The following is a 20,746-nucleotide window of genomic DNA, read 5'->3' as shown; positions in this document are numbered from 1 at the left end:
CTTACATCTTTCATTCTTTATACAGATTGGAGAACTGTGGTTTGTCAGAGATCAGCTGTGATTATCTGGCAGCAGCGCTGAAGTCCAACCCCTCCCATCTGAGACAGCTGGACCTGAGTAACTACAATAACAAGCTGCAGGATCCAGGAGTGAAGCATCTGTGTGGTTTCCTGGAGAGTCCAGGATGTAAACTTGAAACTCTGAGGTCAGTCAGCATGTTTTAGTTGTGCTGAGATGAATATGATGTGAAAGTTGTGCTGACACTAAACTGCAGACATCAGGCTGATATTATACTGATCCACACTGAGGATCTTCATGGTAAAGTCTGTTTTCTTCTTCTCTGGTTTAGTCCATTGACTGCAGCAGAACAATGTTCACATTTCAAACAGTGAGACTCAACGTATGGCCCGCGGCCCACACGCGGCCTGCCCACCTTTCCTGATTCAGAGAGAGGGGACCCTGATTAACTGTGTAGCTTCTTCCTCACAGTTCTAAGTATCAGACACAACAATGAATAATCCACAGCTGACTGTCTTTAGCAGGTCAAAGGTCACGGCACACAGCAGACAGTGGGAAATATTCTAACTCTGATCATTGATCAGTTGTGACACTGTGAGACTTGATCAGAGGTGTGATCATCACAGCAGAGGCCTTTGTGTCAAAGTCACTGAGGATCAAACAGAAACACATGAAGCAGATTTTCCTCTTCTGGCTTTTTATAGCAGATAACCTTCAAAATATTCTGCAGTCGATCAAAAACTGAAGCAAACCATGAATCAACATGTGAACATGAGCTGATGCTGCTGAAGGGAAGCAAAGTTACAGAGGTTTGATTACAGACACAGCTGAGAGTTTGTAATCTGTCATCATTTTAAAAAGTTTCCATGGAACAGCAGAAATGAGGCTTTACTGTCAGAGGCCGACAGCACTGAACACAACAGCAGACTGGTGGCTAATAAACAGTGAATGATGCAGAAACAGATGTTTGAAGCTGTTCTTGGAGTACACTGAGAGAGAGAGAGCTGTGCAGGCAGGAACAGCCAAAGTCAGAGAGAATTCATGAGCATATTTATCAAACGTGAAGCAGAGTTTGGATCTTCTTCTGCTGCTGCTTCACTCAGTTTTGGTTGGAGACAGATGAAACCTGCAGCTTCAGGATCTGTGAGCTGTCCACTTTCAGCCCGACGGCGTGTCCGTGTACGTGCCGTCGAGTGAACGATCCACGCTCTGTGTTTCCATCTTTGTGTGTTTAGCTGCTCTCATTTACTGTTTTATCTGTTTGCTTGTTGTTGAAATACTTTTGGGAGCTTTAAGCTGAGATTCTGGCAAAATACATTAATATTAAACATCGATTCAGGATTGAATGAATCAACATCGTTTTATTCAAATTAAAACCATTTAAATGGGAACATGAATTTTTTACACCCGCCTCTAATGCTGGGTGATGTCAGCTGGTCCATGTGCAGCTGGCTGTGAGGCTCAGGGAGCGTCTACAAAGTGCAACACTGAAAGAACATCATCCATAAATGTTGAGTAAGAACTGGACTCTCATACAGCGAGACTCAAATGCCTTTAAACATCAGCTTATCCTGCTGATCCAAGTCCAACACTGAGTTTGTAAAAACATGTTTGTCAATCGTTTTGTTTGTTTCTGAGGAAAATGAATCAATAACTTGCTGCTAATACACAACATTTCATCATATTTCCTCATAACCCTCTTTTGTCTGACCATTTGATCCCATTTGAATTTGCAATAAAGGATCCACAGAGTTTGGTGACAATGATGACAGTAGATGTTTGTGTGCTGGAAGCAAATGAGTGTGTGATGTTCTTTCAGTGTTGCACTTTGTAGACGCTCCCTGAGCACTGGTCTCACAGCCAGCTGCACATAGAGACCAGTGTTGTTAGTCCAGGTCAGAAGATGACTTGTTGCAATGAAAATGAGCTTGTAGTTTGTCTGCTTTAATAATGTGACTGGAAAAAGGTGTTGGACTTCAAATATGTCCGTTTCTGTCACACTTCACCTTTAAAAGTGAAGCCATGTGGTTCCTGGAAGGAAAAACACGACTTCTTCAAGTCTTTGTCCTGTTTTTATGAGAAATGTTCGACTTTAATGTGAAACATTCAGAGTTTTTTCTCTTGTTGTGTTTGTTTGAAGCTGCTTCCTGTTGGCTTCAGCTGTTTGGAGTTTCCATTTTCTAAACTTCTACATTCTGAACCTTCTTCAGCTCTGAACAGATGATGAAACACTGAATGATTTCAAGCTCTTTGTCTAATAAACTTACATCTTTCATTCTTTATACAGATTGGTGAGCTGTGGTTTGTCAGAGATCAGCTGTGATTATCTGGCAGCAGCACTGAAGTCCAACCCCTCGTATCTGAGAGAGCTGGACCTGAGCTACAACTACAAGCTGCAGGATCCAGGAGTGAAGCATCTGTGTGGTTTCCTGGAGAGTCCAGGATGTAAACTTGAAACTCTGAGGTCAGTCAGCATGTTTTAGTTGTGCTGAGATGAATATGATGTGAAAGTTGTGCTGACACTAAACTGCAGACATCAGGCTGATAGAATAGAATAGAATAGAATAGCCTTTATTGTCATTGTACAGAGTACAACGAAATTGGAGTGCCACTCCCTTGGTGCAAGATTCAATAATAAATATAAATGTAAAATATAAAAAGTACAATAAAACAATCGCAAGTACTCAAACAGTAGTAAGTACGATATATACAGGATAGCAGCATTAATATAATGGCAGTGACGGTATGGTATAGCTAAGCAGGTTCAATTGTTTTGTGCTTATTTACTACGGTGATAGCTCTGGGAAAGAAGCTATCCCTGAATCTGTTTGTCCTGGTTTTATGTGACCTGTACCGTCGGCCTGACGGTAATAGTTCAAACAGTTGGTTGCTGGGGTGAGAGTGGTCCTTGATGATATTGCCAGCTCTGCTGAGGTACCGAGAGTTTGCAGTGACCTCCAGGCTGGGCAGAGAGCAGCCAGTGATCTTCTGGGCTGTGTTGATGACCCTCTGCAGTACTTTCCTGTCCGCAGCTGAGCACCCTGCATACCATGTTGTTATGCTGTAGGTTAGGATGCTCTCTATGGTGGCTCTGTAAACTGTCACCAGCAGCCTCTCCTCCAGGTTGTTCCTCCTGAGCACTCTCAGAAAGTGGAGACGCTGCTGGGCCTTTTTTTAACTGATCCACACTGAGGATCTTCATGGTAAAGTCTGTTTTCTTCTTCTCTGGTTTAGTCCATTGACTGCAGCAGAACAATGTTCACATTTCAAACCTTCAAAGAAGACGAAAAATCCTCCACTGGATGATTCACTGTGAAACTCTCAAACTCTTCATTCCACCTTAAAGTCTGTGTGACACTGAAATCCAAAATCAAAATGTACGTTTGCTTTACAGACAGCAGTCCAACACAAACATACACACATCATCCAAACACAGTCCAACATCCAAATCTCCTCCACTGCCAGCATGAATGATGGGAAAGAGGAGGAGGAACACTCTGACATTCAGGGTTAGAATGAGTTTCATCAAGCAGACTGTGAAGATCAAAGCTGCATTAGAAAGCTTACATGAATGAATGAGTGGACAGAAGTGGACAGAGATCATCTGAAGCACTTCAAAGGCTTTAAATCAGCACATTTCTCTTTATTCTTTATCAACTCTGTTAGTTTCTCTCAGTTTTCTGTGGAATGAAGCTAACAGCAGGCTAATAAGATGCTGACCAATAGGTTTCTATTAAAGGTTGTAATTTGTATATGAAAAAGTGCTTTGGCTCAGCAGGGATCAGCTTACAGGTAGAATACAGCTGCTGGATGGGATTAGCATGTCATAGCTATCTACCAAACTGCTAACTGGGGGATTTCAGGCCATCTATGGATCATTTTTGCTAACTGTTTATTCAGCTTAGGCTCACAGGGCTGCAGCCTGTGCCCTAGCTGTCATAGGGCAAGAGGCGTGGTCCACCTGCACAGGTGAGCAGTCCATCACAGGGCCAACAGACAGAGAAGCACTCTCTCACATCCACACCTACAGCCAATGTAGAAGCACCAATGAACCTAAGCAGCATTTCATTGGACTGTGGGAGAACATCCAACCTCCACAGAAAGGCCACCAAGCTTCAACCTACAACCTTCTTGCTTTAAGGCACTAGTGCGAACCACTTTTCCCCATTTCAGCCCAAATCCTGCATCTTCCTGTTTCTGACTCCAGGCCAGCTCCACTAACACTTTCTCATCAGACACTGCCACCTAGTGGAGGAAGTCTTAGTTCCATTTGAAGCTTCAGATTACAGTTAGTTCCTTTACAAAGAGGTGGAGGTGGTGGGGCCACAGCACCATCATCACTGAGTGCCAGAGGACACTTAACCTTTGTTTCCATATGCTGGGAACTTCCTGTTGTTCCAAGGAGGACTGGAAAATGTTCCTCACAGCACACTTCAATCATCTCCCTCCCACAGCATCAGGACCAGGGCTTTTTCTCTCTTTGGTCCCACTAAGAGATTTCCACACAAACACCTCATCAGTGGGACTCTCAGAGCTACCAGCCCTTTGCTACAATCACAAAGCTCTTCATTGAAATCAATGATATCAAAGCTGGAATCAAATGAGTCCAAGTCTTCTGCTGATTCAGCATCACATTCATCTTTGCTCCTTGTTCTGCATCCCCACCATGGACTTCATTCCTTTCCAAGCCAGCCTTGAGTGTCCTTTATTCAGCTCATCCTCTGCTTTACTTTTACACCTGATTTTAGCTGCTTTATCTCTCTTTCAACAGGTTTCTGTGCCTCAATCTTTTTCTTCTCTCCCTCATAACAAGACAGCTTCTTCTGCCTGAGAACACGTTGGAGTGATTTACTAATCCAGGGCTGCTTATTGGGGAAAATACTTCCTGTTTCCAAAGTAATCCCCATTTTCCCCAGAAAGAAATGTCAGTAGAAATCGATGATCTAAGTGAGAACATGAGCCTTTAAAAAGTCCCAGTGGGTGCAGTCAAAGCAGTCCCTCAGTCCCAGTATAGAGTCTTTGGTCCAGACTGGAACAGCTGTGTGCCCAGTTTGAGCTCTCTTCAGTGCTGTGACCTGACAGACCCAGAGGGGCCATCACATCACATTTAGAAGCTCCCCTGATGGAGCCACAACACATGTCCAATACTTAGTCTGTCTTGTTGGACCAACTGGAAGAAATGATTCAAGGACTTAGTCACAGAACAGAGATTCAAATCTCCAAAATCCAACTGGCTGCATCAGGACATATAGTCTGAAACTCTGCACAGTTTCCTGTTTGAAGCTGCTTCCTGTTGGCTTCAGCTGTTTGGAGTTTCCATTTTCTAAACTTCTACATTCTGAACCTTCTTCAGCTCTGAACAGATGATGAAACACTGAATGATTTCAAGCACTTTGTCTAATAAACTTACATCTTTCATTCTTTATACAGATTGGAGGACTGTGGTTTGTCAAAGATCAGCTGTGATTATCTGGCAGCAGCACTGAAGTCCAACCCCTCCCATCTGAGATTGCTGGACCTGTGGGGAAACAACCTGAAGGATCCAGATGTGAAGCAGCTGTCTGATCTTCAACAGAGTCCAGACTACAGACTGGAGACTCTGAGGTCAGTAGAGTGATGGAGTGAGTGGGTGGTGCTGTCAGCAGTATTGTACTAAACACAGTCAGTATGAAACAAAGATCCAGTGTTTCCTGTAAAGCTGCAGCTTCTCAGTGAAGCTGTGAGAGGAGAACGGTGACAGGCTTCAGGATTGGACACAAACACTTCCTGTTTCTCACCTTTATGGTCACCATAGTAACGGCTGACGCGCTCTGATCAAACGCTGTCAACAGCCAATCAGCTCTCTGAACAAAGCAGCACGCAGACCAATGACTGCATTGATTTCCAAGTTTAAAGCAGTGAAGATCACAGTCTGTAGGTGAGGAAGAACTTAGTGAGAGCAGATGTTTGGATGGAGTTCCTCCAGTTAACAGCTGGAACCGTCCATCTGGATTGTTGGGCTTGTTGTTGGGGCTCCTACAGAGCTCAGAGTGGACACACCAAGGTTCTTCTAATGAATGAAAGTCCAAACTCAGACTAGGAGGGAAAAACATTTTCAGCAACTTCAATAAAAATCCAAAGATTAGAGAAAGTGAAGCAACAATGAGTCCTAGTACAGTCCCAGCACTGACGTCCCTGCTGCTCTTTATACTGGATGTGCTGCATCACTGACTGACAGCTGATGAAGAGTCTCTGGAAACACTCGTTTATCTCCTCTGCTCTTCCTCCTTCTCTCTGCAGGTGGTCAGGACTGTCAGTGCTGTAGAGTGAACTGCTCTGAGAACAGCTCCACTGTCAGACACAATGTAGAGTCCAGCATCATCCCTGTGTGTCCCTCTGGATCTGACAGGATCATCTTTTTTTTTTTTTTTTTTTTTTTTTGCCTGTCCCGTTTGGCTCTGTTGCATCAGAATTATTGTCTAAAGGCAAAGAAAGATGCCCAACGGATTTACTTTACCAAACTGACCATCCCAGCCTTGCCGTAATGGTCCATTTGATTCACCTTTTATTGTTTATTTTATTTTCACTTACTGAATACGGGACAGACTTGACTGGGGGAAAGAAGGGGAGAAAGAAAGAGGGAAAGAGAAACAGCTGAGAAGAGGGACGGGGGAGAAGGGCAAAAGACAAAAACCAACAGAACGGGCAGAGAAAAAAAATGCATCTATCAATCACCTGGATCACCTGCTGAGAAAGAAAAAAGAAAACAAGCAGAAGAGAACAAGAGTAATAGAATAAACAACATCACAATGATATATGGGAATATGACAGTAAATACTAAATATTAAACATTATTGTGCAGCACATAAGATCAACAGAACACAGTGTGCTTTGAGGTAGGAGCCAAAAAGGGTGTAGTTTGTGGGTGTGATCACCCGTGTGTACACCTGTGAGCATGGACGCGCTTGTTTTTTTAAAAGGTTCCTTCATGTAATGATCTGCTAGAGGGTGTGGGGGGGCCACAGCCCCGTCCTCCAGGGGGTGAAGCAGGTATGGAGGAGATCAAAACTCCAGACATCCAGAGGCCCCCAGAACACAAGAGACCAAGGAAGACCTGGTCTTCCTGTCAGGAAGATCTGACAGGATCATCAGTGTATCTGGACTGCCCTGCTGCTGCTCTGTCCTTCTACAGTCTCTGCACAGTCTCTGTCTCACTCTGGAAAGACTTGTTGTAATTACAGAACATTAATATTATATTCAAACATGTGATCTTCTCTTTATTTCTGAGTCTTTACCAAATAAAGAAAAACCAAACTAACAAACAGAACCTGTCGTGTCCTTTTTCACCACATCTGTGAATCTTTTCTGTGTTTCCCTCTTTTCCTCCTTCCTGCAGCTCCATCTTCATCATTCTGTGTCCAGTATATGTGAACATGTCCAAAGCATCTGAGCCTCATGTTGCCCGTTTGTGTGAGTTACGCCTGTCGTTGTGTTGTGGTGTATAAATCAGGGGCAGGAGACAGCGCTGGATCTCTGAGTTCTTTACTGTCAATTTCTGCAACATCTGCAATATCTAGAAATGCAAACCTGTGAGCTGTGTGTGTTGTGCGTCTGCTCGGCCACCTCTCCTCCGGCCATGCTGGAAGCAGCTGTGTTTGACAGTTTTATCCACTCGACAATAATCGAACAAATTAATGTTCAAAAATATCAACTTAAGCACTTCAAAGTCAACAAAAAGCTTAAAACAATTAAATAATATTTCAGTGAAAAAACAACAGCTCATAAGAGCGATACACAAAATAATAGAGAAACCAACAAACACAACTTATTAAGCAGGATCCATGTTTTTGTCACAAACACTGAATCAGCTGATTCACTCTTTATGTCTCTGAGTTTTGTGATTATAGTTCTGGTTTGTGTGTCTTCACTGTGTCCCACGTCTCCTTACTTTGGACTCTGTATTTCCTGTTTTACTTTGACAGTCCTGTGTTACTGTTTCCTGTCTCGTGTGTGTAATTGGTCCCAGCTGTGTCTCCCTCCTGTCTCCCGTTCCCTGATTACTAAACTGCGTCCACGCCGCCGGCGCTCCTCTCCACAGCTGGATTTCAGAGCATCCAGCTGTGGAGAGTGATGGAGACACTTTCTCTGCTCCCTCAGTAATCAGGACAGTTTATTGAACATCAGAGGACATAAAGGACTGTTTTTCACCTGCCCGTCCTGAAGCTGGACATTAAAGACTGCTGGCTTCAAGGACATTAATCCCAGTGTCAGCCAGCCAATAACAGCCTGTGTTTTTCAGCTCTTTAGGAGTCAGAAATGAGAAAGACACAGACTGCTAACTCTCCCTGCAGGAAATAAGCTCCGCCTCTTCCTTTCCTGTATATGAGGGATTTGATTCTGACACGAGACACAATGAGTTTTCTGTTTATTGTGACTTAAAGCGAGCAGCAAAGACACTAAACTGTGTGTTTCCAGCTGAAGCTGCTGTTTGTGTTGCTCCCACAACACTGTCTAAAACAGTCAGTGAGGAAAACTCAGTTTCTGCTTCCAAGCTCATTGTGAGAGGACACATTGTGTTCCTGCAAGTGCTGCTTTTGTCTGCATCCCTGAGTTTAGTGAGCTGCCTCCAAGGACGTGTGAAACCCAGTGTGTTAAGGCTGCATCTCCCAGATGTTTCCACCTTTCCAGCACAGACGATAAATGTTCCCACAAAGGCTCAAAGACTGTTTGACTTTCTGGCCTCAGGAGATTGCTCAGTGAGCACCTGAGTGTTTCTGGGACATCGGACACTAACTGGAACTTCAAGTCTGGTTCTGAAGCTGCACATGCAAAGACTGTTTCTGGTTGTAGAGACCTGGCTGTTCCAGGGATTGTAACCTCCCCAGAGGCTGAGCTGCTGACCTCAGCTGACTCTGGAGCCTTGAAGGTAACTAAGTTTGCACCGCTCGGGTGAGTCAGCTGCAACAGCCTCCACAGAGAGCTCACGCAAGCTTACCCAGGCTGCTGAGGAGTTTATGCTGCTGCAGCCCAAAAGGCATCCTGAGCTGGCTGACAGCCACCCACAGCTTCAGCTGCCTCAGCCAGGGGTCTCCACACCTGCTGGCCCTGCATCTGCTCCGACTGGGGGCTCCGGAGAGCCGCGCCAGCCATCCATCTCTGCTGGGGCTCCTGTTTGAGAATGTAGGAGTGTAAACTTCAAGTATCTGCTCGGTTTGTCAAGACATCACATATTTGCAAAAGTGCGCCGACGTTTTTGGAGACGTCTGTTACCCACCAGCTCGATAGCTGACCGGGGTGAGAACAGCCAACTCCCAGCACATCGTTTCAAACCCCCGCGGCCTTTGGCTACTCAGCTTAAACATGATACATAAGTCACTCAGATAACTTAAAAATGTTGTTGTTTGGCTTTTTTCAGTGTTTTATTTGTTCCTGAGTAAATCGGTTTGGCTGAGATTAGAGTTATAGTTTTCACACAGCTGAATAAACATCAAACTGATTAAACAGAAGTGTGAGACGGTCGAGAGTTTACTCCAGTGTCCTGTTATACTTTAGACAGCAAGGAGCAGACGGCCGAGTTTATTCAACTCCACCGAGACAGCGGTGACGCTAATCTGAAGGCCAGACCGTCACAGCCGCTCACTTCCGCCTACCCGACCTTTGGAGGACCCGGCCCACGTAGACCTTGAAGGCCGGGTCCTCAGGAGGATGCAGCCTGTGAATTTGGACACGCCGTGACACATGATGTTCTACACCTGATGTGTTTAAATGAGCTCTACAGGTGAACAGACTTATTAACGTTAGCAGCATAATAAACTGTCCTATCACTGAAGGCCCAACAAGGACGTGGTGCTGAATGCATCCAGACCCTGCTGACTGTCTTTGCAGCTTCGGTCAAACCAGTTTCCCCCAGTTTAGGTTGGTTTACTCCCCGCTCTGCTCCTCCTGTTTTTGTCACCTTATCACCTCTGCAAATAAACATTCACTGCATCTTGGATCCTTTTCTCAATTCACCACACGACTGCTGTGCAGCCGTGACAGAAAGAGTCTGTAGAGCTTTGACCATGAATCTCAAAGACCGCTGACGGTGTCATTGTGATCTTCATGTGACGTGTTTTTAAACTGCACTTTAGTTCTGAAAGTGCCTCTCGTTAAAACCTGGACTCTGATTAGATGCTGAGCAGGACATTGGATGGACTGAAGCAGAGTCTGGGACCTCAGTAATTATTAGTGCACAAACCAGCAAATATGTGAAGCTCCATTAATGCTGAACCACATCTACAGGTTGAAGAGCAACACCTCAGGTTATCTGGGACCAGCGTCAGTTTGCACCAATATAACTGAAGCTGTTTTTCCTGTAATGCTGGAATAACCTATTGAATCACATGATCAGTGTTTACAATCTGTTTACTGAGGTTTAAACTCTCCTCTGTGCTTCTGCCTGTTTAAATAAAGTTTTGCTGCCTGCTTTCTTATGCTGGAGTTTGAATTCAGAGATCAGGAACTTAGAAAACTGATAACTGATGGACAGCAGGGCAATAAACGGAAATGGAGACAGCCGGGAGAACAAGACACAGCAAACAAGACGAGGGAAACAAAAGCAAAGCACGAGGACGACAACTCACCAAAATAAAGCAGGAAATGTGAAAACTGAAACAGACACATGAACAAAGTTAATACAAGAGACTTGACCCGAGAGGGAGAAACACTGAGAGAGGAATAAACTCTAAAGTAGCAGCGAACCAGGAACAAACCAAATATACATGAAACCGTCTAAAACCTGGATTCAATATATACATATACTGTGTATTTTTGTCTTTTTGAATCTTCGACATCATTGTAAATGATTTCAGTGGCTGAAATAAATGACTTAACACCCACAGAGGAGGCAGCTTTGTTGTGTGTTTGGTTGCAGAGTCACTAAGAAACACACACAATCCCCCAGCCTGGGTTACCATGGAGACAGTCAAACTTTCATTCACTTCCTGTTTCCACTGTTAGTCTGACTTCACTGGTTGGTCCCAGAGTATCAGAGACTCGTCCTCAGACAGACGCACACAGGTGAGTCAGCACAGGTATTATAACCCTGCTGGTTTCTGATCTGATGAAACATCGTCTCATTATTATTACTGAGTCTTGTTTTTATTTGGGAGCTTTATTAACACCACATTTATCTTTATCTGTGGTCTTATGGATAGATGATGGCAGCAGTTTCACAGAAAGATGACACCATCAGTCAAAAAAGGAAATTATTGAAATGAAATGTTTATATTAAACATTAAAAAGAGAAAAAGCTTTGTGTAAAATCTCTTCTTATTTAAAAACTAGCAGCTTTCATTGGTAGCAGGTGAGAAACACGTGGCTGTGTGAATAAAGGAGTTCAGCACATGTGCATCAGAGCGCACAGCAGGGGTAACCTGGACATCTGTGACGGTTATTAATGCACAACTATAGCTGCAGGTTTAAGAGCAGCGCATGCTGCAGTCAGAACTGTTACCCAATGAAAAGATCTGCAGCTTCATGAAGCAGCTGAAAGATCAAACAGTCCAACATTTACAAAGTGCTGTTAGAGGTCCAGCTGAAGCAGTACAGATGTGCTGCTGTCCCACACTCGGTCCAAATGAATGAGCTTTAAAAATTACTGAGAATATTTGAATTGTGACTCAGATGGCAGATCCAGGCTCTCAGCCTCCAGCTGAAACTTCCAGTCCTCCCCCAGCCAGAAGCTCTGATGCTGGGCTGAGAGACTTTGATCCTTCCCTGGATCCAGAAGTCCAGGAGGGAGAAGGAGAACAGGACCTCCTTCCTGATCTGGAGAGGCCTGAGGGAAAGAAAGATGGAGCAGACAGAGCTTTGAACAAATCCAAACCTCCTGAGCTTCACCTCCACAAAGGTGCAGACACTAATGCACAGATTCACATGTGACACCTGCAGCGTCCAGCTTGTGCCGCTGACATTATCTCCACTCTGATACAAGCCTCATTCACTCGCTCACACACGTTCATACAATCACCTTTTCCTCACAGTCACACACATGAATGTAATGAGGGGAACTCGGGTTCACTGTCGTTCCTCAGGATGCTTTGATATGCAGGCTGGAGGCTCTGTGGATGAAACACCGACTGTCTGAAGCACTCTGAAGTGTTCATGATGGACTTCATCCTGATTGACACTACAATACTTGTTACAGGCCTTTTATATGGAATAATATTCTTTTCCATTAAAGCTCTGAACATTCTCACTCTTTCTGGACCAGGTGTGACAGGTGAAGGACACCGGCCAATAGGAGGACAGAACCTGAGAGCCATTAGTCACATGACTTCAGCTGCTGCTGCCTCACCAACCACTGGCCCCTCGGTGAGTCTAGAGTTCCAGCAGTGACCACAGGAAGTGCACACGTGTGATCTAAAGCTACATGTGGGCCTGTGACCATCAGTCTTCTCACTGTGGTAGACGGGTTTGTGAGTCCCTGTGATGCTGGGAGTGTCCAGGACAGTCGCTCCTGATCGGGTCTCTCATGGAAAGCTGGTCCCAGGAATTCCTGGAAAATTCCTCCACAAAAGAGAACTGGGAACATAAGTGCAGAGTGACAGAGGTGCTCAGCAGCCCTGCTGTTATATGGGAATAGAACCAGAATAGTCGGCAACCACTTGAGTTAAGTTAGCCAAAGAGATGCGACTCAGACTGACTTCATCATGTTGGCAACGTGTCTGCATTGATAAACTCCAGTTATTGACAAATCAGAGAATAATTCCAGTCGTTCAGAGACAGATTGGGATTGTTTGGAGGATGTAATGGTTTCCTTCAGGGAGCGTGTTGGACGCTCAGTGTCCGGGTGATTAGCTGATGCAACTACTTAGAATCAGTTTGTGAATATGAAGACAATCAGTGCAGTCACTGGACAAACTCTGATTCTTCCTAGTTTCACTCTTGTTTCAGTCCAGTGTGACTGAGGTGGTAAAAACTGATCTGACTTTTAGCCACACAGCTGTCTGCTAGAGAAAAAGCCTTTGTGCACAACTTTCTTAAAGGCAAACGGCACCATGTTCACTGCAGCTGCAGCAAACGCAGCAAAGAGTGAAAGTTGGACTGAGAATGTTGTGACTGTTTCATGAGAAAGAGCAGGAAACAACCATCACACACCCAGACACAGTGCTGGGATTAGAATTAGACTTTAGAGCAAATGTAGGACAAAAGCTTTAATATGAAAGAGGAAAACCCAACAACAGCCAGAGCATGAAGCTCAAATCTATACCAATCACCAAGAAAGCTGACAGGCCTGTGACACGTCAGAGACGCCGTTCAGATCAGAAAGAAGTTGGTTTATTGACAACATGTAAAAAAACAAAAGAATCAACCTTCAGTTTAGAGCGAGTCGACCAATCAGGCACAGCAGCAGCTCTAGAATAAGCAACAGTTTGATGTATTACAAACAACCTTTCATATACACACATACATGTGGCTCATATGCTGTTTAAAAAGGGCTCAAAGACCCAACAGATTACACAAAGTATAAAAATACTTTCATTCAGCTGTGCATGAGACAGAGAGACGACTACAGTTAGTAACATGGACTCACTTTGTTTCAGACACGACACAAAGTAACACAAAGTAACACAAAGTAACACAAAGAGCAGAAACATCAACAAGGAGGCAGAGCAGCAGCAACTCTCCATGAGCTGTGAGGCTAACAGCCACCCACACTTCCTGTGATGCATAATGAAAACAACATTAACCTGAAGGATGATAACAACAGAAAGAAGTGTAAGCTAACGTTACACAGCGCTCACACAGCGCTGACTGTACAGGCCTCACACAGCTACGACCTGCATCCACAACACCTGATCCTACTGAACACAAACAAGTTAATGATATCTGAGCGATCCAGGGAAGGCTTCCAGGAAGGTGAGGATCCACAGACAGCTCTACAACAGCATCAGGCAGCAACAATGTTACTGATCACTGACTCTTTCATCCTTTATACTCAATCAGAAAGTGCTGTGTTCACATTTGTTTCTGCTGAAATCCAGACACTGAAAATGTTTTAAAGTTTGAATAAACTGACTGAACTTGTCACGAGTCCAACCGTGAGGAACACTTCCCCCCATGACACATCACAGGACAACGTCTCAGTGGAGGGGGGGCAGGAGCTCAGTTTAGGCCGTCGCACTCAGAATCGATGCTCCAGTCAGGGTCAAACGTGGTCCTCAGAAACCTGCAGATGTTTGGCTCTCACTGGTCTCTGCGTCTGTAGACTGAGCTGATGTTTCTCCAGGTGTCTGGTAAAAGGACGATGCTGCTGTCCAATGAGGCGAGGAGAGAAGTAGCCAAACAGGCGAGAGCCGTGAAGGAGGAACGGCGGGCAGCTCTGGATGCCCGACATAAATACCTGATGAGCAGGCTGGCAGACGCCGGCAGCCTGGAGGAGGCGGCGGTGGAAGACGCCATCGTCTCTGATGACAGAGTAAGTTCAGAGACGTGATCCTTCCTCAGAGTCGAACCTTTGAGTCATTAATGTCTGATTCTTCCAGTTCAGTCTGATCCATGAATTCTTTGCTGCAAACGGATCCAAGAAGCTGATTTTCTTCTATCAGGATGTCAAACAGGTAACTTTGACCACATTTCAATGACGGACACATGAAGGTCTGACCGCTCTTCATAATCTGCTGGTTGTTGCAGCGTACTTTGTATTCATATCTTTTAATATCTGCCTTTCTCCCAGAGTCCGTCCTCCCGTCAGTCTTCCTTTGTGGACGCATCAAACTCAGCTGTGGCTCAGAGGAAACTCTTCCTCACTACGGGGAACTCTGAGGTTGGCTTCAGCTTTTTATGCTTCGTTAATGTGAGAATCACAGAAAAATGCTGATATGAGTGGAAGCTTCTGCTGGGAAATTGGCAAAGAGCAGATTATTGAACAGTGAAGCAGACAGTTCGTTTCAGTGATGCCAGTTTATTAGAAACGAGGACTGTGGGGCTGCTGGAAGTCAGGACGGCCGTTCTCTGGATGAACCTGACAGCTGAGGTGGAGAGCAGCATTTATCCACAGACGGCTTCTTCCAAGCAAATGTCCTGAACACACCTGAGCTGTTACACAGAAACTGTCTTAAAGCACGAGCCTGGATCAGACTCGAGGACTCAGAGCTGTGTGACGTCACATTGATCCACCTCTCGGGGTTTTTGTGTTCTGATGTATCTGATTTCTCTTTAAGCTCCAAACAATCCCGAGCCTACGATTCATCATCGTCCTGTTCAGAGACGATGAGCCTGAGCGTGTTTGTGTTTCCATGGATCAAACTGTGCTGCTTTGTTTGGTTAACGAGGTGATTAAAGTCTTTGAGCAAACACTGGATGACTGACAGCTGCAGGCTGAACATCAGGAGGTCGAGAGGCCGAAGTCTGAGGAGCTCAGAGCTCCACAAACACTTATTCACAGAAAAAAGGACTACAAACATGGAGGAGCAGCAACATGAGCTACAGGCTACATGCTAATAACACTTCCCCTGGATGTGGTTTTAACAGGATCATGAATGATGAAGCATTTAAAGTCAGTTCCAGCCTGAGTCGGTGCCGTGTTGGCAGCTCTGATATGCAGAAACGTTCAAACATGGGACAGGAATAAAAACACTCCTGTGACGTCAGAGTTTATGAATGATGACAAACTGCTGCTTGTTTTTAGAAACGTTGTTGATGCTTAAAATGATCAGGAAATAAAAGCTGAATAGATCCACTTCAAACAGGAGAAGCTTCCCAGTTTGCATCAGCTGGGAAACTCGCTCATATCCAGTGCTGGGCCAGTTACTTTCAAACAGTCATTAAACATTCATTAAGTCATTAATTATACTTACTAATTACTTCTTCAAAAAAGTAACTTAGTAACTGAGCTACAAGGTTGTAGATGTAATTAATTACTTGAAAAGTAACTATTGTGTTACTTTAAAAGTAGCCTCTGGGCTCCAGGGTATAATCGGCCATCGTGAACTCCTTTTGTCAGCGTCCTGGGTCGCAGCGTTTTGTGTTTCCTTTTGGTTTCATCTTGTGTTTGCTGTTTATTCTGAGTCTGTGTTCGTTCTTAGGGTTTGGTTCTTATGTTTAGTGCTTCGTGTTTCCTCAGCCCTGCCTGTGTCTGTCCTCTGTGCTCTGTTCCTGTCCTTGTGTTGTGAAACAGTCTGTGTGTTTCCTGTTTTACTTTGAAGGTTTGTGTGTCGTCTTGTGGTTCAGCTGTGCTCCCCTCCTGTGTGTCATCCCCTCATTACCTGCTGTGTATTTATAGTGTGTGTCTGCATGACTCTGTGTGTCTCCGTGTCCATCGGTGTGTCTCCACGTCTCTCTGCCTTCTTCGTGTCATCTCTGTGTTTCCCTGCTGCCCTCATGTTTCCTGCTTTGTCTGTTAGTTTGTCCCAGTTTAGCTTGATGTTCGCTTCTTTCCTCACCTTTGTTATTGTCACTGTAAATAAATCTCCACTCGCATCTCCACCGCCGTCTGCATCTCGGGTCCTCGTTCATTCCACCGCACGACTGCTGCCCCAGCCGTGACAGCTGCTGATGTTTCCTCCACATTTACCTTTAAAAACTATTTACTTTGCCTTGTTGGGTCTCATTGTTTTCAGCACAACCTCACGTGTCTGAATCTACACGTATGTTTTCATTTTGACAAACTGTGTTAACACAACTGATCTAAAATCAGACAGAAAACATAAAAAGTTATTTTTACTGTAACAACCACGAACATGTTGAACGAATCATTTTCATAACTTTAAATATAAATGTGAAAATTATGCACAAGTTTTGCAAACAACAAAGTTATTTGCAGCCATTTACCTTTTTTTTAATAACCATTAAACTATTTCCAGAACAATCAGCTGTTCTTCAATAAGACGCCACAAATTATTTGTGCGACTCCAAAATAATCATTTGTGTCCAGTATAAAGGAGAAGATGACAGCCTGATAGCTGCAGGTCTGACAGCAGCTCATAAGCAGAGAGGTCTCGCTGCTGTCCTCAGACAGTCAACATGAAACTATTGAGGAACAAACACGTTTATATTGTTTATCATGACTCTGGTTTTACTGGCCCATCAACACAGTTTATAAACTGGTATATGTCACCTTGTTGCTTTGTCTGTAAGTGGTCATGTGATTGACCACGACTCCTTTATTCTTCCTCAGTCAAACAGCAGCACTCGTGCCATTGTTTTGCCCCCTGAGCTCCAGCTGTTGTGCCAAAAAGTGATGGTCTGTCTGCGGGAGCGCACAGCTGCTTAAAGCTGCAGCGCCCAGATTACTTACAGCTACTTCCTGCAGCTGATATAAGCTGCTGGAAGCTGAACACAGCTTCAACCGTCTGTTTGCTGAAACATAGTAACGCAATCACATTTTCTTGTTAGTAACTGTAACGGCGTTGTAACGATAGGAGTAGTAATTAGATTACTCGTTACTGAAAAAGTAGCGCCGTTACTCCCATCACTGGTAACGAGCAGCCTGCAGAGCTCTCCAACCACCCCGTCTTTAAAGCCCATGAAAGGTTTTCCTTTGCATGGTGAACTCTGGTGACAGAGTGCAGAGGAAGTGCTCTGTCTGCGTCACGTTAAAGGAACCTGAACTCCATCATGTTCTGTGTTTCCAGCCTTTACTGGGGAAATGTCTGTTCTTCCTGAGAACCACTGAGAAGGCCATAACCACCGCTAACGTGCAGCAGGTCAGTAACTGGTCTGGGTCACCTCCTCACCTGCAACTTTAACAAACTGCACAGACCTCATTGGTTGACTGTGACGTGGATAGAGTTGGATGTCTCGAGACCGGTCTTGGTCTCGAGACCGGTCTCGAGACCACTTTTACGTGGTCTTGGTCTCGTCTTGGTCTCGACGGACTTTTGTCTTGGTCTCGGTCTTGGTCTCGCTGTTTCGGTCCTGCGTTCTCAAATCGACATAGTGTTCGGGAGATTTGGAGTCAACCATCAGCGGAGCTGGGGGGGGTGGTGGCTTACTGGGCTTAAGCCCGGGTCATTTTTTCAGAAGCATGGGGTCTTTTGGAGTGTAATTTGTTAGTTAGATGCCTGACTGACAACTGTATAAAACAAAAACAACACACGAAGCACAGAGCGCACCGTTGTAAATTCCCCCTAATTGTGGTATGATCCGAGCTCAGGCACTGGGCGACTGAGCACAGCACCCATGTGAGCGAGGGGGGAGAAGCTGCTGCCTGCGAGTTTGCTGCAGACAGAGGAGAGCTTAAGTTTGACCAGGTACCAAAGCAAATCATTCGTACTGAACTAATAATGTAAATATGACGGTGAATCACAAAAGATTGATATCAAACTGATCACTTGGTTGCGTTACTTGCTCTTCGAGTGAATCAACAAATGGATAAATAAAAAGCCGAACAGCAATGCTGATTTTTTAGAGAGTCTTAGCTTACATTTCATATTTTCAGTTGTTACCCTCCACGGCTAAACAAACTCTCTAAATCGGTTTCAATTGTGTACTGATGTACACAACAATGGACATAAGGAGCTTCTTTCAAAGAAAAAACTCAGATGTTATTTTATATATTATGCTTTGGATGTTGTTCAGTATATCTATGCAAAACAAGAGGGATTTCAATACACAGCAGGATATTCACAGCTGAAACCAGATATTTACATACACTTTATGGAGAAAACATAAAAACTTTTTTTTACTGTTAAACATCAATTTAGAGTAAACTTTTGTTTTAGATAAATAAATGTTGAAATATCTTTTGAATTACTTAAATGTCAGAATAAAAAGAGGGAGCTGTCTATTTTAATCACTTTGATCAAATGTAGGAGCACATGTACACTAAGTTTATTGTTAATTAATAAGAAACTCCAGACGATTCCATTCTGAGCTGAAGAAGCTTCTGATTGGTTCGTAGAGTCCATGTGAGTAAACTGGTGGCACAGCTGTGGATGCATATAAGGCAAAACACAGAGCCTGTTTCTGTGACATGGGAACATCAAGAGATGTCAACCAAAACACCAGGAAAAGAACTGTGGAGCTCCATAAGTGTGGCTCAGTTTGAATACAATTTGGTGCCATTTACAATTAAGAAATACAGACAGTTTCTCTCTTTACTGTTAAAGTTAACAAATATGTTTTTTATATTTATCAATCTAAAAGAATAAACATTTAGTCTGATTTGATGTTACAATTAAAAAAGTGTTTGTGTTTTTATCTGAAGAGTTTGTAAATATCTGGTTTCAACTGTATATTTGATGATTGTCAGCACAGAGAGAGAGAGGAACAGAGAGGGAGAGAGAGGAACAGAGAGGGAGAGAGAGGAAGAGAGAGGGAGAGAGAGAATGATGACAGAACAGAGATGAACAAGAGCAGGTGAGACACACATGTTAGTCAAATGGTTGTTTGCCAAAACTCATCAGAACATGTATCTAGTACCTAGTGTTTCTTTTTAGATACCATTTGTTCCTTTTCAAATTCTATATTTATTAAGTTATGCAGCTTGTTTGCACAACAAGGCTAAATAATTATATAAACCTTTCTCAATCTAAATAGTGGACTTTGGTAGAATTAAAAAATAAGTGTAGTGCAGGTCTATGATGATTTTTAGTGCTACTATCATCTAGTTCTGATTCTGGTTCTGTCTTGGTTACTGTTGTAGTCCTGTTTTAATTCCGGATCAGTTCTGGGTCTGGTTGAATTGGGGTTTAGTCCTCGTGTCTCGATACAGGCCCGACTTTGTTCTGCCTTGCTGCTTAATTAAAAAACTAGTTTAAGGTGTCCTGCATATGTATATAGAATAGCATCTGGCTGCAGTTTAAAGACTTTTTTTGTCTCGGTCTTGGTCTCGTCTCAACTTGGTCTTGGTCTCGATACCCTCTGGTCTTGGTCTTGTCTTGGTCTCGGATTAGGTGGTCTTGACTACAAGTCTAGACGTGGATGCAGCCAATCATTCTGATCTTCTGGTGCAACCTGATGTTTCCAGGAAGTGAACTTTGGCGTGTTGGACTGCAGCGGCGGCGGCGGCGTCCTGAACAGTCTGGAAACTCTGCTGACTCACATCATGTTACCTGCTCTCAGGTCGCAGCAGGTAAAACACCTCCATCCATTCAGGCTTTCACTGAGCACAAGAAGGGAGATGTTTTAAGCTTCCAGTGATCACATGACGCCATATATGAAGACTTTGTTGATGGTGGGAAGGAAGAACTCTCTTTAAACAGGAAGAGACTGAAAGCAAAGAAAGGGGCAGGGAGGGGCAGCCATGAGGGGTCAATCCTGTGAAGAGAAGCTAGTGTAGGAGAAATCTGCTGTTTCTAGTCCCTGTCAGGACTCTTGCTGCAGCATTTTGGATCAGCTGAAGGCTTTTCAGCGAGTTTTTAGGACTTCCTGATAATAATGAATCACAGTCGTCCAGCCTGGAAGTAATAAATGCATGAACTAGTTTTTCAGCGTCACTCTGAGACAGGATATTTCTAACTTTAGAGATGTTGCACAAATGGAAGAAAGCAGTCTTACATATTCGTTTAATATGTGCGTTGAAGGACATGTCCTGGTCAAACATGACTCCAAGGTTCCTCACAGTGTTACTGGAGGCCACACCTTGGGCTTATCTGTAGCTGCTGGTTTCTCTTTGTGGGGTTTGACTGTAGAGCAGCTGTTACATAATGATCCATGAAAAGTCTTATTTGTGTGCAGTGCTCCTCCTGATGCTTTTGGCTGTGAATAAGGTAAAAGGTGAAACAGGAAACACATTAACCTTTGTTGTTATTGCTGACCTTTG

General features: G+C 44.0%; 1 protein-coding gene across 1 annotated transcript in view; it reads left to right on the top strand.

Annotated features, from left to right (window-relative positions):
• The window catches only part of LOC113029536 (ribonuclease inhibitor-like), a 114,866-nt gene that overhangs the window by 10,129 nt on the left and 83,991 nt on the right, over positions 1-20,746 (top strand). Inside the window, exons 4-5 of the mRNA XM_080305842.1 lie at positions 26-205; positions 2,306-2,482. Of these exons, the coding sequence (XP_080161968.1) occupies positions 26-205; positions 2,306-2,482 (357 nt within the window). The remainder of the gene's footprint in view (positions 1-25; positions 206-2,305; positions 2,483-20,746) is intronic.

Source organism: Astatotilapia calliptera, chromosome 9 (assembly GCF_964374335.1).
Source record: "Astatotilapia calliptera chromosome 9, fAstCal68.1, whole genome shotgun sequence".
Taxonomy (NCBI): Eukaryota; Metazoa; Chordata; class Actinopteri; order Cichliformes; family Cichlidae; genus Astatotilapia; species Astatotilapia calliptera.
Note: the sequence above shows the minus strand (reverse complement) of the source record. Positions and strands in the feature narration are given on the sequence as shown.